This window comes from Aricia agestis, chromosome 7 (genome assembly GCF_905147365.1).
Source record: "Aricia agestis chromosome 7, ilAriAges1.1, whole genome shotgun sequence".
In the NCBI taxonomy this organism is placed as follows: domain Eukaryota; kingdom Metazoa; phylum Arthropoda; class Insecta; order Lepidoptera; family Lycaenidae; genus Aricia; species Aricia agestis.
In genome coordinates this window covers 1,806,809-1,833,413 of record NC_056412.1, presented here as the reverse complement: position 1 = coordinate 1,833,413, position 26,605 = coordinate 1,806,809, and the positions used below count along the sequence as shown (strand labels likewise).

Here is a 26,605-nt window from a genome sequence, read left to right as displayed (position 1 = left end):
TCTTTTTAAATCAATTACAAGTCGCATTGAATATCGGAACCAAATTTGAACACACTCATTCGAATATTATTTCTATTTTCTAATAAAATTTTATTTTGTACATCTCAAAATCGAAACATTATGTTCCCACAACAAAAACGAATAAAACTCGGATTTTTACCTACACAAAATAACTACAAAAAGGTAAAAAACCAGCTTCATTCTTCAATTGTCAACCTAGGCCTAGTCCCATGCTCATTGCTCAAGCTGTTCACTGTTGTATAAAAAAAAAATTGACGTTTCAGAAACAGGCACGGTGTGTCCGGAAGGTTTTATTTATAAAATTTATTAGAAATTCATGCAAGCATTATACTTCAAATGAAATTATGTCGCTCAAGGATAATCTTAGAGAGTTTGGCTGGTAAGAAACATTAACGGTAAAGTTTCATCGTGTTTAATTTTTGTTGGGTGGTCATATAAAATTTCATGTTCCTTGCAGGCACTTGAGTGATGAAGGTATCGATATTATTAGCGAAAATGGCCAGATACAAGATGTTAATGATCTTATAAAGAAAGCTTTGGACGTAAGTAAAGAATTTGTTTTGCTAGGTATCCAAAAATGACATAAAATTTTGTGTAATGTTTCCGTTTTCCGTTTTTAGTTCGATCTGAGGGATGTGGGGGAGCAAGCTTTTCCTGAAGATTTCACCAAGGATCCAACCAAATTGGAGAACCCTATAGTCGTTCAAATACAGAAAGTGAGAAATGTATCAGCACCCAAAGCTAACGAGGAGTCAACATCAGCACCCCGCATGCTGAAACTGACGCTTCACGACGGCAAATCCACTTGTACGGGGCTGGAAACGAGTCCCATACCATCTCTTAGTATCAATACACCACCAGGAACTAAATTACTGCTAAAAAACGAAGATCTAGAAGTGTGCCATGGGATCATATGGTTGACTCCGAGTGTAATATCTGTTTTGGGGGGAAAAGTAGCTCATATGATAGAAAAGTGGGAGTTAAATAGAAGTCTCGCCAAACATACTCGTGGTAATACCTATTTTTCTTAATTACATATGAAAAAAACTAGGGTTGTTAAATTTACAGTCACTTTCTAATTTTTTCATTTTTTAACTTAATAAATATAATGTTGTTGCTTGTATAGATTTTACTGTTCATTTTAGTATGGTATGGTTTTGGTCAGATTTTTGTGTAAATCTTATAAGAAATCTGGTATCCTATCATAACTTTGAAATATTTTTGCTATAATAAGTACAATAATTGTTTAGGTGGTGGAGAGGTAGACGGTGGGCCTCCACCGTGGATTCCTTTTGGCCAGCCTCTAGAAGCCTTGCCTGTTGATAAACAGTTTAAAAGTTTGCAAGAGGCCTCAAAGCAAGATAATGCCGAGTTTGAAGCTCAACGAAAAGGAGCCATCGCTGAGGCTCAAAGATTGTCTGGAGTAAAGAAAGTAAGTATCTTAGTGTATGCACACTAGTGCACACTGTAGTTAATATGAGATGTCATACATCAATAGGTAGTTTAACCCTTAACCGCTGACATGCAATTTAGTTTCGTTACCACTAACATACATATGGAATACGTATGTAATTTTGAATGCCTCCTGATCTGTTGATAAAGTTTAATTCTTGTGTCAATTATTGCAGTCTATTTATTTGGATACTTTCAAATGACATAAAATAATATTTATTATATATAAATTTTTATGTATCAAAAACCTTAATGACTTACAAAGTAGGATAGACTTTTTATATAAAATTAACAAACTAAACATATGGACTTCTTTTTTTTTCTATTAATTATCAATAATTATATTAATTAGAAAAAAATCACTATCACCACAAATCGTATTATAAGGCCTTTTTTAACGACATCCGTTTCGGGTTTTGCGATGTTTTTTTTTAAATATATAATGGCAAATTTTCATTGTGTAAATTTTTTTTTAATGAAATAAGGTGGTAAACGAGCAAACGGGTCACCTGATGGAAAGCAACTTCCGTCGCCCATGGACACTCGCAGCATCAGAAGAGCTGTAGGTGCGTTCCCGGTCTTTTAAGAGGGAATAGGGTAATAGGGAAGGGTATAGGGGAGGGTAGGGAAGGGAATAGGATAATTGGGCCTCTGGTAAACTCACTCACTCGGCGATACACAGTGCAAGCGCTGTTTCACGCCGGTTTTCTGTGAGAACGTGGCATTTCTCCGGTCGAGCCGGCCCATTCGTGCCGAAGCATGGCTCTCCCACTTCATAAAATTAATGACTTTTTGCTTTTTTGACCAACTTCATCACCCTTATCCTTGGCCAATCAATAAGGCTAGAGAGCTCATGTGTAGCTACGGTATCAATTCAATTTGCTCATCGTTTTTGGAAATATTCTGTTCAACTGGCCTTTTTTAGACGTAGAGAGTTCCCAAGATGAATAAGACAGCATACAATAAACTTTTATCTACGGACAAACAAAAAGTAATTATTTGAAAAGAGTCACACTAACACTGACGCTATGTACCTCATATGTCAGGTCATCGAAGAGAGCAGGTGGCTTGCAGATGTGCACTGCATCCGCTTTCCCCTGCCTTCGATGTGTCACTGGTAACTAGGAAACTACCAAAAAGGACACGCAGAAATTCCCGCGAAATGTTGAGTTTTGAATGAAAAACCGCGTGGGTGACGTACCACATACGTACGTCAGTAAGGGTTAATATAGTTTTACAATTTATGCCTTGTTCCAAAATAATAAATAAAATGCACAGATTTAATTTTATCTTTATCTTTTTACAATTTCAGGTGTTTGGAGGTGGCACTAAACCACTGCTAGATGCAAATGTGCAAAAAATTGTTGATGCTGGATTCACAGAAGAACAGGCGGAGAATGCTTTGAAATACACTAAAAACAATGTTGACCGGGCATTAAGAATATTACAAAAGAGGGACAACTCAGAAAACAGGAATAAGGAGAAACAAAAGGAACCTGATCAGCCAAAACGTAAAGGCCGTAACAAAGATGCCAATGATGATGACGGTATTCCCGTAAAGCCTTCTGGAAAAGTCTCCCTTTTTGACTTCTTGGAAGACAAGTTGCCTAATGTTCCAGAAAGGGATAAAAATGTGAGAAGGGAATATAATTCCAATTCCGAAGATAGAGGCGAAAGGTCCTATGGTAATAGAGACAGAAATAACACCAGAGGCAATTCACGCTCCCATGGCTCGAGGTATGACGGCCCGCGGAATAGAGGCGACAGGGGAAACTATTCCAATGATAACTATCATGGCTCCCATCGAGAAGACCGAAAATATCCAAATCAAAATGAAAAACCCCCTCGGTTTCAACGTAAATTGGAAGAAAAAAATAAACAGCAGCAGCAAGCCAATAGCATGAATATAAACATGGGATATAATAATTCCTATCACAACCCGCCACTTAGCCAGTACCCGGATATAAATATGAGGAAAGATAGCATGAATGACAGTAAAATGCATCAACAAAATTATAGAAATCATGTCAACCCCATGGATAGCTTAATAGACGCAACGGCTAATTTGAACTTACTTTCAAGTCCACCTGGGCCTGCGAATGATATATCACCCGGACGTCTCGGCTATCAGAATCCCCCTGATCAGACATATGCAAAACCGACATATGCGAATCAGGCTCAGGATGCTCAGTCTTTTAGGCGGAACAACGATATGGCGAAATATCAGGAGCAGTATCAGCGTAGACCTCAACAGCAACCTAATGGATACATGGAGCCTCAACAGAACACCATGTATCCAAACATGAATTACATGGGTGGAGGCCAAGCCGGGTATAATGGTCGTCAATATAACTACGGAAGCAGGCCTCAGCCTCAGGAGTATAATGCAATGCGTACGGGCATACCGTTTCTATCGGGTTCTCTGCTCGGCTTTCAGAATGCGGCTGTAAATGAGCAGGCTCGTGCTATGCTCGGTGTCACGGATATAAACTGGAAAGTCGGTGACAGGTGTCTTGCTCTTTACTGGGAGGATAATAATGTAATTATGCTTTTAAATATCTTTCCAACATTACATTTGTAGTATCAAAAGGAGCAGTGTTTATAAATATTAACATCACAAATACATAATACACAACATATTTTATTTTTCAGTTCTATGAAGCAGAAATTACCGGTATATCAGCCAATACAGTAGTAGTCAAATTTTGTGCATACGGAAATCATGAGGAGGTTCTCAAGTCAAATTGCTTGCCCTACCCTAACCAAGGTAAATTTGAAAAAAAAAGTCATTACGATTGAGAATGTGATTTGATTGTGGGAGTTTCGTTTTTATTTGATACATAAGAAAATCGCGTAGCAGACAAAATACGGTATACAATTTGATTGTCTCTAACATCTACACACATAAAGATTTTTTAATTGGTAGAAGCATAAGAATTAATGCTTTTAGTTTATCTTCAAATATGCCAACTCATATTCTGATAATTTATTTGCGTGCAGGTGCGTCGATACGCGGCGGCGTGGCGGGGCGGCGGGTGTAGGGCCGCGGGGCGGAGCGAGCGGCACCGCCCTCGCCCGCCAGCTGACCACCGCTGTCCGCGCCCGCGCCCCCCCCATGCACGCCTCCCGCGTGTGACATGCTATCCTGTGCGGCTCTGGCGTGCGATGTGGCGCACAATGCGGCGCTGCCGTATGGTATGGCAGCCACTGCAGCGCCGCCGTGTGGCATGGCAGCCACTGCAGCGCCGCCGTGTGGCATGACAGCCACTGCAGCGCCGCCGTGTGGCATGGCAGCCACTGCAGCGCCGCCGTGTGGCATGGCAGCCACTGCAGCGCCGCCGTGTGGCATGGCAGCCACTGCAGCGCCGCCGTGTGGCATGGCAGCCACTGCAGCGCCGCCGTGTGGCATGGCAGCCACTGCAGCGCCGCCGTGTGGCATGGCAGTCACTGCAGCGCCACCGTGTGGCATGGCAGCCACTGCAGCGCCGCCGTGTGGCATGGTGCCGATTGCGGCGCCCCCTGGCGTCACCCGGACCTCGTGTGACATGTGCATGGCGAACGTCATTCGCGACATGGCGCAGCTGACACAACATGGCCTCATGCGCCCCCGCGCGCCCGGCGTCCCTGTCGCCCGCCATCTTGTCATTTACAATAGTTTCAAGTGGCCCTAATGCCTAAGTGTAAGTTAACTCCCTGTTCTGCCTATCCGCTAGCTCTGTTCCAAGTCTAAGTACTCTAGTAGGAGTAATTAGGTTTATTAACATAGTAGTATAGGTACTAATTGAAAGGTTTAATTTTTAGACGTTTAAAGTTTTTATATTAATTTATAAATCGTTTTATTTATCTATTCTTTTGTTCTCGGTTGAAAACTTGGAAGTTGTTATAAACTTAACTTTTTACGAGTGTTCTCATTTTGTTCACCCCCAAATGACCTATGAGCTAGCCCCCTGCTGTAACCTCGTACGTAACACTCATATATTATGAAAAAAGAATTTAATATTGTGTGTTCTTCGTTGTCAGTCTTCATTTTTTTATACTTTTTTTAAGCTCATAAAACATTAATTCATGTATAATGTATATGTTATATAATATTGCTCAATGGCATTCGATCATCTAAACCTGAACGAGATACTGTTATGTAAGTATAGTTCGCAAATTTATTTAAGTATACAAATGACCCAGATTTTGTACTACTCTGAAAACTGTACCAAAATACGCCTAGAGCGTCTCTCTGCAAAATCTTCTTTGGATCTGTTTCTATATTTCCATCGTATCAAATAATAAAATGATGCTTTTAATAAAGCTAAGCTCGAATTGAATAGCAAAATAATTAATGTAATAGTAATATCGTAATGTAGTTAAAGATTACAGTCACTCGTTTAATTTAAGTAATAAGATGTTCTTTACAAAACACTGTTTTTGTTACCTTAACAATTTGTTTAGACAAATAGGCCTAAAGGCTACATTTGTTGTTATTTTTGTAACTGAAATATTATATTTCACTTAAGTACACATTTTTATCATATTATATGTATCGGTTTTTTAAATTATTATTTATCAATTATTTACATAGCCCAAAAATTATTTTAAGTTCGAACTTCGAGGGCCTGTTTCACAATCATAATAGGAGTGTGTGATTGATAGGAAAGTTTCAGAACTTACTGTTAAAATACTGTATGTAACTAATAAGCTAAATGCAATTTTATAAGATTGGTGAACAGGCTCCGACTAAAAAGCCGCGCATTACTTTAAGATTTTCCGCCAAAAACGAAGGCATAATGTTCGATTTTTTATATCTCTGTGGCGCGGGAAAGTGTGAGCGGGACGGACGCACGAGACATGCTATTGGTACATCACGATCTGACTGTGACAAGTTATTTGTAGCTATTGTACAATCAGAGAAGTTGATGACTAGGCAGATGGGGGACCTACGTAGTTGGGTCGCGTTACGTCAAACCCAGCCGACAGATCACAATTTACATTCATATGACATGATGTTGGTCTGTCAACTGCCTAGGGGCTAGGAATCAATTTCCTCGATGGTACTTTATTTGTAGGTATTGTACACATACGCCTCCATTTTCGCCGAGCGACCTTAAAGTTGCGCGCGGCTTGAACACATACTAAGCATGTGACATATTGTAGATGTTTTGAACCAGACGAGAGGACAGTCGCTCTAATACTATAGTCAATGTGAGACAAGCACTGTATAGCTTGAGTAAGTGTATTGTATGTTAGCGCAAAGTGTGTAATATATTATTTATCTCTATCCGTGTATAATATTATACTGTATGTGCAGTGGGAGTGTTCACATTATTAAAAATTATTTATAATATGGCAAAACAACGTTTGCCGGGTCAGCTAGTAATACATAATATACTATTATATTTCAGGCTTTGTCGAGTATCTTTTAATTGTTTTGTCACGTTAATTTAGAAAGACAAAAATGATTTTTCTCTGCCGCACAAAATTGCCACCCAAATTTAACTTCAAATTGAAGTATAAACGTTCTGTGCTCACAGAAAGACTCGCTTTTATAGTCTTTTAAATACACAATTAAAACTGAAGAGATTAGAGAACAGAAACTGCCCGATTTTCCGGGTCTGCAATACAGAGGGCCCGTAGATTCACATCACTTATAAGTATTTACGCGTCACACTGTCATGTCGAACGCGTACAGTTTGTTTTGTTGAACCAAAGTCAATGTATACGGTCAGCGTCGTCGTTTATATCTACAGCGTTGATTTATCAGCATAATATTCACATCATGGGCTACATATTGGACTGATTTACAGTCGTTTTGGTCATCTTGTAATTTAAGGAGGCTTAGATAGGAAAACATTTGTAAGTCGACCGTAACTTTGCAGATATTGTAGGTACTATCAGAGAAGTTGATTCCTAGGCAGATGGCGGACCTAAGTAATTTGGTTACGTTAAATCATACCAATCCGACAGATCACAGGCGCGGCCGCAGACTAAAATTTTGGGGGCGGGCCGCTCAGTAGACACTTCACTATTTTTTTTATCTGCGCCCTCGGACGGTTCTGGGTTCACAGCTTCACAGCAGTCTAAAGCGCTTATTCCACTTGTCCTATTTAGGAAGTCCTAGCTAGGATCCTACAATATTTAGTCAAGTGGAATAACATTTAGAAAGCTACGATCCTAGCTAGAATCCTAAATCGGAAAAAAATGTGGCTCCTGAATGACTAAATCAGTGTTGCCAGATGGTTTCAACCTTTTATCTGTAGTGGGAACTGCTAAATCTGTAATAAAGTCAATTTATATTATGTTATAAGATCTGGAATCCATTCGTAGGTAATTTCTTAAGTCTGCTGGTTTCAAGTAGTTCAGAAAGTTCATAATTAATTTTACGTGGAGCAAAAATTCTTTCCACCATCTTTTTCGCCTTTTATTTATTTTTATTTTCATTGAGCTAACAGCTAAGCCTATGAGAAGACCAATTTTTTGTTGCTTTGATAGAACTGGAGCCATTAAGAAGACGTCTGACCAAAATGACAACTGATTTAGTCACTAAATTAGGACAAGTGGAATAAGAAGCGAACTAATTAGTCTCCTATGTAGGATCCCAGCTAGGACTTCTAAATAGGACAAGTGGAATAAGCGCTCAAGGTCGGACGAAGTGGTGGTTATGGGAAATCAAAAAATATTCTTTTATTATTTAGCAAGATTTTGAGATTTTTCAATTGTACCTTAGATTTTGGGGGTCCCCTTCGGACCGCGCCTGATATTAAGTGCATTGAATTGACATACGCCGACCAAATGGCTTAGGTCCGTCAACTGCCTAGGAATCTGTTTTTATTTCTATAATGTACCATCGGTACATTTGTAATGGTGTTTGGGAAATACGTGTCGTGAGTAGAGTTTTGTATTCAGCTGCTAATTTGTTGTATAAACGAAGGGACTCCACAGTCTGTCAATGTTTTTGTTATTTGCCGTTTTCCATATAACGAAGTATAGGTACGTCTATAGACTTAATATGTTTATGGGTACGTCCGCTGACCGCGCCTGTCGAATGTTTCTAGAACTTCGCTTTCGATACATTTGTACTAATGTTCTGTTTAAATCATTTATTAACAGAAAGCTAATAAAATTAATTATTACGAATTGAATTTTTTATTCTTCACTACGTCCTATTTTCTGGGTTTTTTGGGGTTTAAATCCTTTTCTTATGCCATTTAAGTTCTATATTTTATTCCTAACCTATTCTTCGTTCATTGTTTTTAACTCCCGACAAAAAAGAGGGGTGTTATAAGTTTGACGTGTCTGTCTGTCTGTCTGTGTGTGTATCTGTCCGTGGCATCGTAGCATCCAAACGGATGGACCGATTTTGATCTAGTTTTTTTTTGTTTGAAAGCTGACATGATCGAGAGTGTTCTTAGCTATAATTCATCATCATCAACCTGCTCAGTGCTGGACAATCAGGATTTATCTGGTTCATGAAAGGCCGTTAGCAACTTGTAGTCGTTGGATGGGTTTTATATTTCACTAGCTGTTGCCCGCGACTTCGTCCGCGTTAGCATAGTAGATCACATCCCAAGTATTATTTATTGTACAAAAATATTCAATGTACAGAATTGACTTTCCTACGATTTTATTATATATAGATGTTCCGCACGGCTTTGCTTGTGTAATTTAGGAATTTCACGCAACCGTTTTCCGCATAAAATAGCCTTTGTTCCTTCACGTGGTATATTTTTCATGTTTGCCAAATAACAGAAAAATTGCTCCAGTAGTTCGTGAGATAAGCCCTGTCAAATAATTTCCCCCGGTTTTTTCCACATTTTCATCTATTTCTTCGCTCCTCAGTCTTAGCGTGATAAAATATAGCCTATAGCCTTTTTCGATAAATGGGCTATCTAACACTGAAAGAATTTTTCAAATCGGAGCAGTAGTTCCTGAGATTAGCGCGTTCAAATAAGCCCTTTCATATAATTTCCCACGTTTTTTCCACATTGTCCTCTATTTCTTAGCTCCTATTAGTCTTAGTGAGATAAAATATAGCTTATAGCCTTTCTCGATAAATGGGCTATCTAACACTGAAATAATTTTTCAAATCGGACCAGTAGTTCCTGAGATTAGCGCGTTCAAATAAGCCCTTTCATACAATTTCCCCCGTTTTTTCCACATTTTCCCCTATTTCTTCGCTCCTATTAGTCTTAGCGTGATAAAATGTAGCCTATAGCCTTCCTCAATCAATGGGCTATCCAACAGTAAAAGAATTTTTCAAATCGGACCAGTAGTTCCTGAGATTAGCGCGTTCAAACAAACAAACAAACTCTGCAGAATTATAATATTAGTAAAGATTCTAGTTCGTGACATTTGTGAATATACAATATACGTATATGTCGCAGCCGACTGGTTTAAATAGCTGTTCAATCAAACAGCTAGCCCTTTGACTGAACAACGCCATTCATATTTTGGTCGCTCAAAACGTTCAACACTACAGCTGATTCAAAAGCCGCCGTCTAATTGAAGTAGTTCAGCGCGCACCGCTGCGGCGCTAGGTGCGTTTTATTTACAATATGGCTTCAACTAGCAGGTGTTTGTTGGTGTTTGTAGTTGTTTTTCGGAAAGAAAGTAGTTAATAAAATTTACAAGTGTTATTAAAGAGACAAAAATTGTGGAGGCACATACGAGTGAATTAAAATTTCAACAAATATTCGAGGAGAAATTACAGGATTATGGAATGGATGGACGCAGCCTCCCCCGAAAGGGGCGTTCGGGGGCACAGCCCCCCGGCAAAACAAAAACAAACTCAATCCAGAAAGTCCAAAAGTTGGTTAGGTTAGGTTAGAACTTAGACCACAACACAGAGGGAGGCGAGCGAGCGCAGCGAGCTTGCTGCGGCAGCAGCCGGCGACCGCCGTCAAATAAAAGGGGGGCTCAGGGGGCGCAGCACCCCGCCAAAACAAAAACAAACCAGTTGGCTAAGCGTCGTCTAGCTGTAGTGTTGAACGTTGTAGTCAACAAGTCGGCTAAACGACGTATAGCCGTGTGATTTAATGGCGTTGTTCAGTCAAAGGGCTAGCTGTTTGATTGAACGGCTATTTAAACCAGTCGGCTGCGACATATACACAGTCATATTAATAGAAAGTTGACCTGGTGCTGCAGCATCACCTGGTAATCAATAGGATATCCAACTCCTCGCCGACTTAGAGCAGAGGTTTCGTGTTTGGGCACATTTTAATTGGGACAACCAGCAAGAAGTAGATAGACAGTAAATATTTACATGCTTGATGCTGCTGCTTCAACATCACCTGGATTCTATAGGAACCGAGATTCGTATGAACCCAAAGTGGAGGTTTCATGTTTGGGCTCATATTAACGGCCTCATCGAAAAGGACATTGATAGATGGTAATCATGAGAATATGATTAGGTTGATAGGAATTATTCTGCACTATAACCAACACAAGTTTAAAAAATATGAAATAAAATAAAATTAAGAAATTAAAAAAAAAACCCGCCAAACAACTTTAAAAAGTAATAAAATAATATTTACTGCTTTTAATTCAAATAATTCCTAACTTGTGTAAAGTAATATTTTAGTCTATAATTATTGTCAAGGTGTGTCGGAGGACTGCTAATGTGGACGTTTGATTTGAGATTTCACATAACATTATAGTTTACCGATTGGAGATAATCAGCGACTTGGCGGTTGCAAAGAAATAGGAACGTTAGTTTGAACAAGGTGTATTTTGCAATTTGTCGAATTGCAATTTCTTTACACTTCATCAACATTTTGTCGAATTGCAATTTGTTTACACTTCATTAAAATGAATCGGAACGGGCTGTATAATATGTAAATAGATTATAGGGTAAACGACTTGCGGCCGTTCCCAATATTTGATCTATCTCTGGTTTTGCCCTACTAGAGATAGGAATAGCTCACATTAGACATTAGAGATATATACTTATTATATTTAATATTATATATTTTTATGTCAATTCAATGTTAGCTGCGATCGGTTGTATGTCAAACCAGAGATAGATTGAATATTGGGAACGGCCGTTAGTCCTTCGCAGTTATCCTATTGTATTATACGTTAGATCAGTGGTCCCCAACCTTTTTTTCATGCGGGCCATAAACATGTTTTGGTCTTGGTGTCGCGGGCCGCAACAAAAATTTTTTAGGGTTAAAAAATAACGTTCTTCTAAATAAAGTGGAAAAATTTTCACGACTTTCACGACGACTACATTATTTTGCCGGTGGGCGTGAATTTCAAAATGGTTTAACATCACGCGGGCCACAAATAAAGGAATGGCGCGCGCTGCGGCCCGCGGGCCGCGTGTTGGGGATAGCTGGGTTAGATTATTGTTTGAAAATATCAGGTACGTATGCCGACAATGACTTTCGATATGTAATACATAATTGTGAGCTCGAGTGCCAGTGATGGGTGTTTTACCATACTAATAATTATAGTAAAACTCCTAATTATTATGACACGCGAGAATTCATGTCGCGTTAGGAATGAATGAACGTCATCGGTAGTACTCGCGTCGTCCGGTGACCAGTCAACAGCCTTCGCGGATGGAGGGGAGGTCGGAGCCGCCGCGACCACGAACCAGAGACATTTAACCTCGTGTTAATTGTACCTAGGGTTGCCAACTTGCCACCCGTACCATATTATAAAGTAATGTACGTTATTTCAGGCAATTGTACTTTGTACTTTACGAAAGTAATAAAGTACGCAAAAATACTTTATTTCAAACTAGATGACCCGATGGATCTCTTATCACCTATCTCCCAACATAAACCCTCCCTGGGCTTCCACGAAAGTTTTTTAAGACCAAAATAAGTCAAAGCGGTTCAGCCGTTCTCGAATTTTAAAGAAACTAATAAAGTACAGAATTCATTTTTATTTATACTTACAAATAATTTTATAAATTGTACTTTATTTTTATACTGTGTACGTTTTTTTTCTCACCTAAAGTAGCCGATGTAGTTATTTGCAGAAAAAAGGTGGCAACCCTAATTGTGCTGTATGTTCTATTATGCCGCAGGCGGCTCATTCGCATGCCGAGTGTGAGACACCTGCGATGCAATAGCAATCAATAAACAAATAACCTACAAGAGCTGAGGGAGTAGTAGGAAGGTCATGATTAGAATCTAATATATAAAATTCTCGTGTTACAGTGTTTGTGCGCGAACTCTTCCAAAACGGCTCAACCGATTTTGATGTAATTCTCTATGTAATATCAGAGAAGTTGATTCCTAGGCAGATGGGGGATCTACGTAGATTGGTCGCGTTACGTCGAACCCAGCCGACATACAGATCACAATTGACATTGAATTGACATGATCCGACCAAATGACTTTGGTCTGTCAACTGCCTGGGAATCAATTTCCTCGATGGTACATTCGTTAGGCCTGAGAAGTGAGAATTGGTTTTATCTACTTTTTGGCAAAACAGCTTTGCCGGGTCAGCTAGTAGTAATATTATGTTTTAGTAAAATATTGTATAAACGTGTGTTATGTACTATCAAAGAAATAGATGGCGGTCCTACGTGATTTATTCGAGTTTAAGTAAGTATTATGTAAGTGGTCTCAGGTCCAGCCGACAGATTGCGACTTACATTGCTGGCACTTAACATAATATAATATTATAGCTCGAGACACGGCCAAATAACACGCGGATTCACTATCCTAATTTTAGTTAAAGTTTATAGTAGGTACAATAATTTTATAATAGGTAAGCTGAGATTTTATAAAGGTACGGTAGTAAATAAGTTAATGTTTGCGGGTACTTCTAAAACAATCAAATGACGAATGAATTTGATACTTCGATACGTGTGAAAAGTGAAAACTCTAAACTATGAGAAGTCCGATGGAAATTTTGAATAAATAACTAGTTTATAACCATGTTGTGTATACAGATGTGTCGTCGAGACAAAGTAAATGTTAATACTCATTGGAGGTAAGCAAAATATTTTATTATCTGCATCACAACCCAGTGCCGGATTTATATTTTTTGTTTATGAGTGCAGGCTACTTTATTTCCGTCGGCCCCCTAGGACTCTGCCGCCCCTAGGACGCGGCCTATACCTACGACCTACTCATTTATAAATCCAGGGCTGACCTAATATATTATATTGAACATTCACTTTTACTTTTTAGTTGCTTTGTGTCAGTTTGTGTCACAGCAGCACAGCTGCGACCAAGCTACTTAGGTCCCCCATCTGTCAAGGAATTAACTTCTCTGATAGTACACAGAAAACATCAAAATTGGTTGAGCCGTTTTGGAGGAGTTCGCGCACAAACACTGTAACACGAGAATTTTATATATTATCTATTAGAAGATATTATTGGACGTGTGTTACAGAGTCGCCATGGCCATGGGCGGCGCCATGGACGGCTGCGGCCGCTGTATGAAGATGAGCCTCGTCGCCATCAATGTTCTCACCTTTGTAAGTACTTACAATATTTAAAGTGTTGTCACAACTTTTTCCGTCTAGCCCCCTTTCGCAACGCGCGATAAGGAACTTCGTTCCAAAACGTATGCATCTTGTAGTGTACTTGTTCAACAATTTTGAATAAAAACCAACGTCCTCTTATTTCATTCTTATTTTAAGCTCTACATTTTTACACTAGTATTTGCAGAGAACATGTTCTTGTGTCATTAGTGCAGGTGATTACTAACCAGGAGAAATTGAATACAGGCATGTGGACAGCGACCGACAGGTCCTTTACTTTTACTAATCACTAATCAAATAAATGCACTTGCACTAATCCAAGAGAATACACGCCTTTACACAAGAATGATAAACAGGTGGGCGGTCTGTGCGCGTTCGCGATCGGCCTGTGGATCTGGGTGTCGCGGTCGTTCGCGAGCACGCTGCTCAACAACAACATGTACATCGGGTCCGTGGGCGTCGGGGTCGTGGTCGCAGTTGGCTATGCACGATCGTGCGCGTCGGTGAAGTGAAAGCAGTGTAAAGTGACAAGCTGACAAGTGATGATCGAGTGACGTTACTGGATTGTATTGTTCCTGAAGGTGTTAAAGGTTTGTGTTAGTCACTGTTTAATGTTTGTGCTGTATTTTAGTTATGGTTACATATTGGCTATGCACGATCGTGCGCGTCGGTGAAGTGAAAGCAGTGTAAAGTGACAAGCTGACAAGTGATGATCGAGTGACGTTACTGGATTGTATTGTTCCTGAAGGTGTTAAAGGTTTGTGTTAGTCACTGTTTAATGTTTGTGCTGTATTTTAGTTATGGTTACATATTTGACTAGCAATACGCCTTTCACGGTCCTTGTAAAGCGCGCCAAGCGTTACTGTAATTTGAATATTGATTAACGAACTAAAAAACAAAGGGCCCCATGCAGGTAGCATGTTTGGATGTCATAACGGGATGTAGGCATTTTTTTGTTTGTTGATAGTTTGTTACATATTTATTATAAGTACTTTCTTACTACTAAGTAGGGTACATAGTGTACTTACCTACTACTACCACAGTTACTACTAACTAGTAAATAACTAGTAACTACGTCGTAACTACTACCAGTTTGTTTGATTGATACCATTGTTTGATAAACAATAATTTACCTTAAGTAATCGGTAAAGTTAGGTAAAATACGCTATGTTACTTACTTAATTGTGTCAAATTAATGTTGTACTGAGCGTGAGTTTGTTCTAAAAATAATTTGTATATTATGAAAAGTAATTGGTATATTATATTATTTAATATTATCCTAGTGTGGCCTAGTTTTACGAATTACGATAGCAACAAAGTGCAGTTTTGTTATGAAACGAGCAGATAAATAATAAATTGCCTGTTAGTTAGAGATATTCGCAGCGCGCAACAGCTGGGAGTTACTGCCGCACTCCGAGAATTCATTTTTGATGTAAGCCCCAGACATTATCTGTCAAACTCTTCATTAAATTAAAGTTTAATCATCAAAATATAAAACTCTATATTTTTATAGCAAGGACTAAGGTTTTGACTGTTGCGTATAGATATTCTCTTTAATTCATTTGGCATGTGAGAATTGAAATATTGATATTGATGTGGGAAAATGACCAAACGTTTCATAATAATAATTATATTCCCCATACCTGCCAGCTTTAGCAACCATTGGATTGATCTCTAAACCTCACTGACCGGGTAAACACATAACGTCTTTTCCTTTTGGGGTTCCGTCAGAAATTTCGGCTTTCAAAAGGGTTCCGCCACCGAAAATGTTTGAAAACCGCTGCTATAGAGCTTAGGGCAGGGGTCACCAATTAGTTTCGCTCGGGGTCCGTTTTAAGACATGAAATAACCTTCGAGGTCCACACATTTTATATAAAAAAAAAATATTATTAAACAAAGGTAATAACGGAAATTACAAAGGTATTTTTTTAGATATCAATGAGAAAAGTAACCATTTTTTAGTTGCTAAATATCTCTCTGAAGTTTGGCGTGAAATATTGGTACAAGCTATAGATATATTGACATTAAATCCTAGAGATGTTGAAGTCCTAAGATGAACGAAGATCGTCACTGAACATGCTCGGTCCGCACACAATGGGTCGACGGTCCGGATGCGGACCGCGGTCCGCCATTTGGTGACCCCTGGTATAGGGCATAGGCCATATTATAATAATATTATAAGTTTGGGTTCAGTCCTAAACTATACCTAATAATATAGTCTTACAACCATTAGAACCTTGTATTATTACAATCGTCATCGAGGCAAAGACTTCCAAAGTGTAACACTTCATGCTCTCGACTGTACCAGGGGTTCATATTTTTAGGGTTCCGTTGCCAAATGGTAAAAAACGGAACCCTTTTAGATTCGTCATGTCTGTCTGTCTGTCCGTAATAAAATAATAGAATGAAGCTACTGTTGAGTGTTGTAAGTTGTAAGTAGAGGATAGAACGCAATCGCAGCCTCGCGATACCCATCGTTGCCTTGAACTTATGGAGCTGAACGGTGGATGTGAGGCAACTGGTGAAATGTGTTGGTTACATGCGACTTTTAAAAACTAAATTCAACACAAAGACAAGTTTTACACTCGCCATGTCACATGTGATACAGCTCTTATTGTTATCTAAAGTTATACATATTATGGGCAAGAAGTGGTCCTGAGTTTTATGGCACCACTTTAAAAAATTAATAAATTGAATGTAACATTTTATGTATTACTTAAAGAACTTGCTATTAAAGGATCTCGTATGTATTAAGAACAAATCAAGAAAACATTCACCTTGATCTGCAATGAGACATTTAACCTCGTGTTAATTGTACCTAGGGTTGCCAACTTGCCACCCGTACCATATTATAAAGTAATGTACGTTATTTCAGGCAATTGTACTTTGTACTTTACGAAAGTAATAAAGTACGCAAAAATACTTTATTTCAAACTAGATGACCCGATGGATCTCTTATCACCTATCTCCCAACATAAACCCTCCCTGGGCTTCCACGAAAGTTTTTTAAGACCAAAATAAGTCAAAGCGGTTCAGCCGTTCTCGAATTTTAAAGAAACTAATAAAGTACAGAATTCATTTTTATTTATACTTACAAATAATTTTATAAATTGTACTTTATTTTTATACTGTGTACGTTTTTTTTCTCACCTAAAGTAGCCGATGTAGTTATTTGCAGAAAAAAGGTGGCAACCCTAATTGTGCTGTATGTTCTATTATGCCGCAGGCGGCTCATTCGCATGCCGAGTGTGAGACACCTGCGATGCAATAGCAATCAATAAACAAATAACCTACAAGAGCTGAGGGAGTAGTAGGAAGGTCATGATTAGAATCTAATATATAAAATTCTCGTGTTACAGTGTTTGTGCGCGAACTCTTCCAAAACGGCTCAACCGATTTTGATGTAATTCTCTATGTAATATCAGAGAAGTTGATTCCTAGGCAGATGGGGGATCTACGTAGATTGGTCGCGTTACGTCGAACCCAGCCGACATACAGATCACAATTGACATTGAATTGACATGATCCGACCAAATGACTTTGGTCTGTCAACTGCCTGGGAATCAATTTCCTCGATGGTACATTCGTTAGGCCTGAGAAGTGAGAATTGGTTTTATCTACTTTTTGGCAAAACAGCTTTGCCGGGTCAGCTAGTAGTAATATTATGTTTTAGTAAAATATTGTATAAACGTGTGTTATGTACTATCAAAGAAATAGATGGCGGTCCTACGTGATTTATTCGAGTTTAAGTAAGTATTATGTAAGTGGTCTCAGGTCCAGCCGACAGATTGCGACTTACATTGCTGGCACTTAACATAATATAATATTATAGCTCGAGACACGGCCAAATAACACGCGGATTCACTATCCTAATTTTAGTTAAAGTTTATAGTAGGTACAATAATTTTATAATAGGTAAGCTGAGATTTTATAAAGGTACGGTAGTAAATAAGTTAATGTTTGCGGGTACTTCTAAAACAATCAAATGACGAATGAATTTGATACTTCGATACGTGTGAAAAGTGAAAACTCTAAACTATGAGAAGTCCGATGGAAATTTTGAATAAATAACTAGTTTATAACCATGTTGTGTATACAGATGTGTCGTCGAGACAAAGTAAATGTTAATACTCATTGGAGGTAAGCAAAATATTTTATTATCTGCATCACAACCCAGTGCCGGATTTATATTTTTTGTTTATGAGTGCAGGCTACTTTATTTCCGTCGGCCCCCTAGGACTCTGCCGCCCCTAGGACGCGGCCTATACCTACGACCTACTCATTTATAAATCCAGGGCTGACCTAATATATTATATTGAACATTCACTTTTACTTTTTAGTTGCTTTGTGTCAGTTTGTGTCACAGCAGCACAGCTGCGACCAAGCTACTTAGGTCCCCCATCTGTCAAGGAATTAACTTCTCTGATAGTACACAGAAAACATCAAAATTGGTTGAGCCGTTTTGGAGGAGTTCGCGCACAAACACTGTAACACGAGAATTTTATATATTATCTATTAGAAGATATTATTGGACGTGTGTTACAGAGTCGCCATGGCCATGGGCGGCGCCATGGACGGCTGCGGCCGCTGTATGAAGATGAGCCTCGTCGCCATCAATGTTCTCACCTTTGTAAGTACTTACAATATTTAAAGTGTTGTCACAACTTTTTCCGTCTAGCCCCCTTTCGCAACGCGCGATAAGGAACTTCGTTCCAAAACGTATGCATCTTGTAGTGTACTTGTTCAACAATTTTGAATAAAAACCAACGTCCTCTTATTTCATTCTTATTTTAAGCTCTACATTTTTACACTAGTATTTGCAGAGAACATGTTCTTGTGTCATTAGTGCAGGTGATTACTAACCAGGAGAAATTGAATACAGGCATGTGGACAGCGACCGACAGGTCCTTTACTTTTACTAATCACTAATCAAATAAATGCACTTGCACTAATCCAAGAGAATACACGCCTTTACACAAGAATGATAAACAGGTGGGCGGTCTGTGCGCGTTCGCGATCGGCCTGTGGATCTGGGTGTCGCGGTCGTTCGCGAGCACGCTGCTCAACAACAACATGTACATCGGGTCCGTGGGCGTCGGGGTCGTGGTCGCAGTTGGCTATGCACGATCGTGCGCGTCGGTGAAGTGAAAGCAGTGTAAAGTGACAAGCTGACAAGTGATGATCGAGTGACGTTACTGGATTGTATTGTTCCTGAAGGTGTTAAAGGTTTGTGTTAGTCACTGTTTAATGTTTGTGCTGTATTTTAGTTATGGTTACATATTGGCTATGCACGATCGTGCGCGTCGGTGAAGTGAAAGCAGTGTAAAGTGACAAGCTGACAAGTGATGATCGAGTGACGTTACTGGATTGTATTGTTCCTGAAGGTGTTAAAGGTTTGTGTTAGTCACTGTTTAATGTTTGTGCTGTATTTTAGTTATGGTTACATATTTGACTAGCAATACGCCTTTCACGGTCCTTGTAAAGCGCGCCAAGCGTTACTGTAATTTGAATATTGATTAACGAACTAAAAAACAAAGGGCCCCATGCAGGTAGCATGTTTGGATGTCATAACGGGATGTAGGCATTTTTTTGTTTGTTGATAGTTTGTTACATATTTATTATAAGTACTTTCTTACTACTAAGTAGGGTACATAGTGTACTTACCTACTACTACCACAGTTACTACTAACTAGTAAATAACTAGTAACTACGTCGTAACTACTACCAGTTTGTTTGATTGATACCATTGTTTGATAAACAATAATTTACCTTAAGTAATCGGTAAAGTTAGGTAAAATACGCTATGTTACTTACTTAATTGTGTCAAATTAATGTTGTACTGAGCGTGAGTTTGTTCTAAAAATAATTTGTATATTATGAAAAGTAATTGGTATATTATATTATTTAATATTATCCTAGTGTGGCCTAGTTTTACGAATTACGATAGCAACAAAGTGCAGTTTTGTTATGAAACGAGCAGATAAATAATAAATTGCCTGTTAGTTAGAGATATTCGCAGCGCGCAACAGCTGGGAGTTACTGCCGCACTCCGAGAATTCATTTTTGATGTAAGCCCCAGACATTATCTGTCAAACTCTTCATTAAATTAAAGTTTAATCATCAAAATATAAAACTCTATATTTTTATAGCAAGGACTAAGGTTTTGACTGTTGCGTATAGATATTCTCTTTAATTCATTTGGCATGTGAGAATTGAAATATTGATATTGATGTGGGAAAATGACCAAACGTTTCATAATAATAATTATATTCCCCATACCTGCCAGCTTTAGCAACCATTGGATTGATCTCTAAACCTCACTGACCGGGTAAACACATAACGTCTTTTCCTTTTGGGGTTCCGTCAGAAATTTCGGCTTTCAAAAGGGTTCCGCCACCGAAAATGTTTGAAAACCGCTGCTATAGAGCTTAGGGCAGGGGTCACCAATTAGTTTCGCTCGGGGTCCGTTTTAAGACATGAAATAACCTTCGAGGTCCACACATTTTATATAAAAAAAAAATATTATTAAACAAAGGTAATAACGGAAATTACAAAGGTATTTTTTTAGATATCAATGAGAAAAGTAACCATTTTTTAGTTGCTAAATATCTCTCTGAAGTTTGGCGTGAAATATTGGTACAAGCTATAGATATATTGACATTAAATCCTAGAGATGTTGAAGTCCTAAGATGAACGAAGATCGTCACTGAACATGCTCGGTCCGCACACAATGGGTCGACGGTCCGGATGCGGACCGCGGTCCGCCATTTGGTGACCCCTGGTATAGGGCATAGGCCATATTATAATAATATTATAAGTTTGGGTTCAGTCCTAAACTATACCTAATAATATAGTCTTACAACCATTAGAACCTTGTATTATTACAATCGTCATCGAGGCAAAGACTTCCAAAGTGTAACACTTCATGCTCTCGACTGTACCAGGGGTTCATATTTTTAGGGTTCCGTTGCCAAATGGTAAAAAACGGAACCCTTTTAGATTCGTCATGTCTGTCTGTCTGTCCGTAATAAAATAATAGAATGAAGCTACTGTTGAGTGTTGTAAGTTGTAAGTAGAGGATAGAACGCAATCGCAGCCTCGCGATACCCATCGTTGCCTTGAACTTATGGAGCTGAACGGTGGATGTGAGGCAACTGGTGAAATGTGTTGGTTACATGCGACTTTTAAAAACTAAATTCAACACAAAGACAAGTTTTACACTCGCCATGTCACATGTGATACAGCTCTTATTGTTATCTAAAGTTATACATATTATGGGCAAGAAGTGGTCCTGAGTTTTATGGCACCACTTTAAAAAATTAATAAATTGAATGTAACATTTTATGTATTACTTAAAGAACTTGCTATTAAAGGATCTCGTATGTATTAAGAACAAATCAAGAAAACATTCACCTTGATCTGCAATGAGACATTTAACCTCGTGTTAATTGTACCTAGGGTTGCCAACTTGCCACCCGTACCATATTATAAAGTAATGTACGTTATTTCAGGCAATTGTACTTTGTACTTTACGAAAGTAATAAAGTACGCAAAAATACTTTATTTCAAACTAGATGACCCGATGGATCTCTTATCACCTATCTCCCAACATAAACCCTCCCTGGGCTTCCACGAAAGTTTTTTAAGACCAAAATAAGTCAAAGCGGTTCAGCCGTTCTCGAATTTTAAAGAAACTAATAAAGTACAGAATTCATTTTTATTTATACTTACAAATAATTTTATAAATTGTACTTTATTTTTATACTGTGTACGTTTTTTTTCTCACCTAAAGTAGCCGATGTAGTTATTTGCAGAAAAAAGGTGGCAACCCTAATTGTGCTGTATGTTCTATTATGCCGCAGGCGGCTCATTCGCATGCCGAGTGTGAGACACCTGCGATGCAATAGCAATCAATAAACAAATAACCTACAAGAGCTGAGGGAGTAGTAGGAAGGTCATGATTAGAATCTAATATATAAAATTCTCGTGTTACAGTGTTTGTGCGCGAACTCTTCCAAAACGGCTCAACCGATTTTGATGTAATTCTCTATGTAATATCAGAGAAGTTGATTCCTAGGCAGATGGGGGATCTACGTAGATTGGTCGCGTTACGTCGAACCCAGCCGACATACAGATCACAATTGACATTGAATTGACATGATCCGACCAAATGACTTTGGTCTGTCAACTGCCTGGGAATCAATTTCCTCGATGGTACATTCGTTAGGCCTGAGAAGTGAGAATTGGTTTTATCTACTTTTTGGCAAAACAGCTTTGCCGGGTCAGCTAGTAGTAATATTATGTTTTAGTAAAATATTGTATAAACGTGTGTTATGTACTATCAAAGAAATAGATGGCGGTCCTACGTGATTTATTCGAGTTTAAGTAAGTATTATGTAAGTGGTCTCAGGTCCAGCCGACAGATTGCGACTTACATTGCTGGCACTTAACATAATATAATATTATAGCTCGAGACACGGCCAAATAACACGCGGATTCACTATCCTAATTTTAGTTAAAGTTTATAGTAGGTACAATAATTTTATAATAGGTAAGCTGAGATTTTATAAAGGTACGGTAGTAAATAAGTTAATGTTTGCGGGTACTTCTAAAACAATCAAATGACGAATGAATTTGATACTTCGATACGTGTGAAAAGTGAAAACTCTAAACTATGAGAAGTCCGATGGAAATTTTGAATAAATAACTAGTTTATAACCATGTTGTGTATACAGATGTGTCGTCGAGACAAAGTAAATGTTAATACTCATTGGAGGTAAGCAAAATATTTTATTATCTGCATCACAACCCAGTGCCGGATTTATATTTTTTGTTTATGAGTGCAGGCTACTTTATTTCCGTCGGCCCCCTAGGACTCTGCCGCCCCTAGGACGCGGCCTATACCTACGACCTACTCATTTATAAATCCAGGGCTGACCTAATATATTATATTGAACATTCACTTTTACTTTTTAGTTGCTTTGTGTCAGTTTGTGTCACAGCAGCACAGCTGCGACCAAGCTACTTAGGTCCCCCATCTGTCAAGGAATTAACTTCTCTGATAGTACACAGAAAACATCAAAATTGGTTGAGCCGTTTTGGAGGAGTTCGCGCACAAACACTGTAACACGAGAATTTTATATATTATCTATTAGAAGATATTATTGGACGTGTGTTACAGAGTCGCCATGGCCATGGGCGGCGCCATGGACGGCTGCGGCCGCTGTATGAAGATGAGCCTCGTCGCCATCAATGTTCTCACCTTTGTAAGTACTTACAATATTTAAAGTGTTGTCACAACTTTTTCCGTCTAGCCCCCTTTCGCAACGCGCGATAAGGAACTTCGTTCCAAAACGTATGCATCTTGTAGTGTACTTGTTCAACAATTTTGAATAAAAACCAACGTCCTCTTATTTCATTCTTATTTTAAGCTCTACATTTTTACACTAGTATTTGCAGAGAACATGTTCTTGTGTCATTAGTGCAGGTGATTACTAACCAGGAGAAATTGAATACAGGCATGTGGACAGCGACCGACAGGTCCTTTACTTTTACTAATCACTAATCAAATAAATGCACTTGCACTAATCCAAGAGAATACACGCCTTTACACAAGAATGATAAACAGGTGGGCGGTCTGTGCGCGTTCGCGATCGGCCTGTGGATCTGGGTGTCGCGGTCGTTCGCGAGCACGCTGCTCAACAACAACATGTACATCGGGTCCGTGGGCGTCGTGGTCGCGATGGGCGCCGCCACCATGATCCTCTCCTTCCTCGGCTGCTGCGGCGCCGCCAAGGAAGTTAAGTGCATGTTGCTCACGGTCAGTATTTTCGAGTGCTTAGTCAAATTGCATTCGCTAGTTAGTAGGTACTCCAGCGAAGTAAGATGTCAAAACTGTATGGGATTTGACATCTAACTTCGCTAGAAAGTATTACTATACCGGGTGTAACAAAACTAACTAAGTGAAGTGATATTACTTTGGGGTATATATCTAATAGATATTAGATATATATCATAAATACAGTTATAATCACATAGATATGTGTCCCATGTAAAGAGTTCACTGTGATAGTACCAGCGCTGAAGGATTTTTTATAATGATTTGTATGGGCAAGCACCCCAACGTCATGAATTTTTCCCAATAATTCCATATAAAAGTAAAAAAAAGTTACTCTTTCAGCGCTAACTTGGGCGAAGCCGAAAGAGGGTTATTTCGATACTCTGAAATGTAAGTCAAAGACAGTCGTGGCATGCCATATACACATAATATTTATATGCCGTGTACGTATATGTACGTGTAACCCACCGTAGAGCCTAATACTACGAATGCAATCTCCCGACCCGGTAACACCAACATAATTATTTTGCAACTTTAAAAATAAAATATTGTCATTTCCAGTACTACATCCTGGTGTTTATCATCTTCGTGGTGATGCTGGTGGGCGGGATCCTGCTGTTCGTGTTCCGGGAGAAGGTGGTGGGGACCCTGGAGCGGGAGATGTACGCCGCCATCCCGGGGTACGGCGCCCGGCCGGAGTACACGCGAGCCTGGGATGAGACCCAGGCCAAGCTGCAGTGCTGCGGCGTCATGAGCTACAAGGACTGGAACGACAACATACCGGAGAGCTGCTGCGTCGAGGTTTACCCCGGAAAGGTGCGGTATCTCTTTTGTAATCACCGGACACGGACGTTAAAATAATATTTCTATAACTTTATTTCGAATACACGGTCACGGTTATCAATGTTATCATTTCAAGTTATATCTTGCTTTACCACACACATTGTGAATAAATAAAATAATAACATGTTATTAACACACAATATATATTTATTAAATTCATTACAGCGTCAGGAGTGCACGTACGCTCCTAACCCGACCACGATGTACATGGAGGGCTGCCACACGCGCACCGTGCGGCTGCTGCGGGAGGACGCCGTGTACGTGGGCGCCGTCGCCGTCGTGCTCGCGCTCGTCATGGTACGTCACGTGTAGTGTAGCTCCCGCCGCAGCGACCATGATGTACGTAGAGGGCTGCCACACGTGCACCGTGCGGCTGCTGCGGGAGGACGCCGTGTACGTGGGCGCCGTCGCCGTCGTGCTCGCGCTCGTCATGGTACGTCACGTATAGTGTAGCTCCCGCCGCCGCCGCCGCGACCACGATGTACGTGGAGGGCTGCCACACGCGCTCCGTGCGGCTGCTGCGGGAGGACGCCGTGTACGTGGGCGCCGTCGCCGTCGTGCTCGCGCTCGTCATGGTACGTCACGTGTAGTGTAGCTCTCGCCGCCGCGACCATGATGTACGTGGAGGGCTGCCACACGCGCTCCGTGCGGCTGCTGCGGGAGGACGCCGTGTACGTGGGCGCCGTCGCCGTCGTGCTCGCGCTCGTCATGGTACGTCACGTATAGTGTAGCTCCCGCCGCCGCCGCCGCGACCACGATGTACGTGGAGGGCTGCCACACGCGCTCCGTGCGGCTGCTGCGGGAGGACGCCGTGTACGTGGGCGCCGTCGCCGTCGTGCTCGCGCTCGTCATGGTACGTCACGTGTAGTGTAGCTCCCGCCGCCGCGACCATGATGTACGTGGAGGGCTGCCACACGCGCTCCGTGCGGCTGCTGCGGGAGGACGCCGTGTACGTGGGCGCCGTCGCCGTCGTGCTCGCGCTCGTCATGGTACGTCACGTATAGTGTAGCTCCCGCCGCCGCCGCCGCGACCACGATGTACGTGGAGGGCTGCCACACGCGCTCCGTGCGGCTGCTGCGGGAGGACGCCGTGTACGTGGGCGCCGTCGCCGTCGTGCTCGCGCTCGTCATGGTACGTCACGTGTAGTGTAGCTCCCGCCGCCGCGACCATGATGTACGTGGAGGGCTGCCACACGCGCTCCGTGCGGCTGCTGCGGGAGGACGCCGTGTACGTGGGCGCCGTCGCCGTCGTGCTCGCGCTCGTCATGGTACGTCACGTGTAGTGTAGCTCCCGCCGCCGCGACCATGATGTACGTGGAGGGCTACCACACGCGCATCGTGCGGCTGCTGCGGGAGGACGCCGTGTACGTGGGCGCCGCTGCCGTCGTGTTTATAATTGCATATTGGATGAAAAAACAGGATCAAAATGTTTTATTCCAATTACCCCGGTATTTGAGACTCAATTTATTTTCTCACTTTTTGCCATCGGATTCTGGTAGACCTATACGTTACGTGTAGTGTAGCCCCCGCGGCCGCCGCCGCCGCGGCCGGTGACCACGATGTACGCAGTACGTGTTTACACATTCTACTAAAATATTATCACGACGCGACGTCTTGAATTTTTAATTTTGCGACATCATGGGTCGCTGTAATAAAATATAAACATTATAAAAAGTTGATCTTATATTCCTTCTTCCTTTTTCAGATTTTGGGACTCGTCTTTTCCTGTGGACTTTTTGTGAAAATAAAATGATTCTGGTCTGTGACTTGTTTTTTTATAGATATATAAAATATTATATAAATTAGTTTTACGTAAACTCTGCTGACTGCAACTTATGTGTGAATAATCTTTCATTGGTTATTATACTGCAACTGTGCATTGCATTTTTAATTTATAAATGTAGGTACGTAAAAATTTTTTTTCGATTAAATTTTTTACAAAGAAGCATGTATCTAGTGTTTTCATTTCTGAGTTTGCCGATTTCGAAGTATATATTTTACAGTTGCGTCTATTGTTAA

The 26,605-nt window shown here is 40.3% G+C and overlaps 3 protein-coding genes and 1 long non-coding RNA gene across 11 annotated transcripts; all 4 read left to right on the top strand.

Annotated features, from left to right (window-relative positions):
- The first annotated feature begins 289 nt into the window (after nucleotides 1-289).
- On the top strand, nucleotides 290-4,580 carry LOC121728776 (tudor domain-containing protein 3). 2 transcript variants are annotated; one of them, XM_042117048.1, is made up of 7 exons: nucleotides 290-400; nucleotides 479-563; nucleotides 642-1,032; nucleotides 1,272-1,453; nucleotides 2,786-4,012; nucleotides 4,126-4,240; nucleotides 4,474-4,580. In XM_042117048.1, exons 1-7 carry the CDS (start codon nucleotides 366-368, stop codon nucleotides 4,512-4,514), a joined length of 2,076 nt encoding a protein of 691 aa, XP_041972982.1. In that variant the 5' UTR covers nucleotides 290-365; the 3' UTR covers nucleotides 4,515-4,580. The 2 variants fall into 2 exon arrangements, with proteins under 2 accessions (XP_041972982.1, XP_041972981.1); XM_042117047.1 differs by having other exon boundaries at nucleotides 294-400; nucleotides 642-1,029.
- Nucleotides 4,581-13,249: 8,669 nt separating this feature from the next.
- Nucleotides 13,250-14,418, top strand: LOC121729018 (tetraspanin-18-like). Its single transcript, XM_042117400.1, has 3 exons — nucleotides 13,250-13,410; nucleotides 13,816-13,900; nucleotides 14,263-14,418. The coding sequence occupies exons 1-3, from the start codon at nucleotides 13,355-13,357 to the stop codon at nucleotides 14,416-14,418; spliced, it is 297 nt and encodes a 98-aa protein (XP_041973334.1). The 5' UTR covers nucleotides 13,250-13,354.
- Nucleotides 14,387-24,914, top strand: LOC121728632 (tetraspanin-9-like). Of its 7 annotated transcripts, none has more exons than XM_042116843.1 (6): nucleotides 14,387-14,496; nucleotides 18,452-18,536; nucleotides 18,899-18,990; nucleotides 23,627-23,726; nucleotides 24,306-24,560; nucleotides 24,753-24,914. In XM_042116843.1, the coding sequence occupies exons 2-6, from the start codon at nucleotides 18,459-18,461 to the stop codon at nucleotides 24,897-24,899; spliced, it is 672 nt and encodes a 223-aa protein (XP_041972777.1). In that variant the 5' UTR covers nucleotides 14,387-14,496; nucleotides 18,452-18,458; the 3' UTR covers nucleotides 24,900-24,914. The 7 variants fall into 7 exon arrangements, with proteins under 7 accessions (XP_041972777.1, XP_041972776.1, XP_041972773.1 ...); XM_042116842.1 differs by lacking the exon at nucleotides 14,387-14,496 and adding an exon at nucleotides 14,555-14,663; XM_042116839.1 differs by lacking the exon at nucleotides 14,387-14,496 and adding an exon at nucleotides 17,900-18,046 and having other exon boundaries at nucleotides 18,899-18,985; nucleotides 23,622-23,726.
- Nucleotides 24,915-25,656: 742 nt separating this feature from the next.
- Nucleotides 25,657-26,352, top strand: LOC121728633. Its single transcript, XR_006035849.1, has 2 exons — nucleotides 25,657-25,854; nucleotides 26,292-26,352. It is a non-coding gene; the product is annotated as an uncharacterized LOC121728633 (long non-coding RNA).
- Nucleotides 26,353-26,605: the final 253 nt, after the last annotated feature.

Bases quoted from the DNA above. Each gene is read 5' to 3' on its own strand.
- LOC121728776 (XM_042117048.1), top strand. From the start codon at position 366: ATGTCGCTCAAGGATAATCTTAGAGAGTTTGGCTG. The intron at 401-478 runs GTAAGAAACATT...TGTTCCTTGCAG, and splicing joins AATCTTAGAGAGTTTGGCTG to GCACTTGAGTGATGAAGGTA. The intron at 1,454-2,785 runs GTAAGTATCTTA...TTACAATTTCAG, and splicing joins GATTGTCTGGAGTAAAGAAA to GTGTTTGGAGGTGGCACTAA.
- LOC121728632 (XM_042116839.1), top strand. From the start codon at position 17,991: ATGTTGTGTATACAGATGTGTCGTCGAGACAAAGTAAATGTTAATACT. The intron at 18,047-18,451 runs GTAAGCAAAATA...CGTGTGTTACAG, and splicing joins AATGTTAATACTCATTGGAG to AGTCGCCATGGCCATGGGCG. The intron at 24,561-24,752 runs GTGCGGTATCTC...AATTCATTACAG, and splicing joins TCGAGGTTTACCCCGGAAAG to CGTCAGGAGTGCACGTACGC.
- LOC121729018 (XM_042117400.1), top strand. From the start codon at position 13,355: ATGTTGTGTATACAGATGTGTCGTCGAGACAAAGTAAATGTTAATACT. The intron at 13,411-13,815 runs GTAAGCAAAATA...CGTGTGTTACAG, and splicing joins AATGTTAATACTCATTGGAG to AGTCGCCATGGCCATGGGCG. The intron at 13,901-14,262 runs GTAAGTACTTAC...AATGATAAACAG, and splicing joins CCATCAATGTTCTCACCTTT to GTGGGCGGTCTGTGCGCGTT.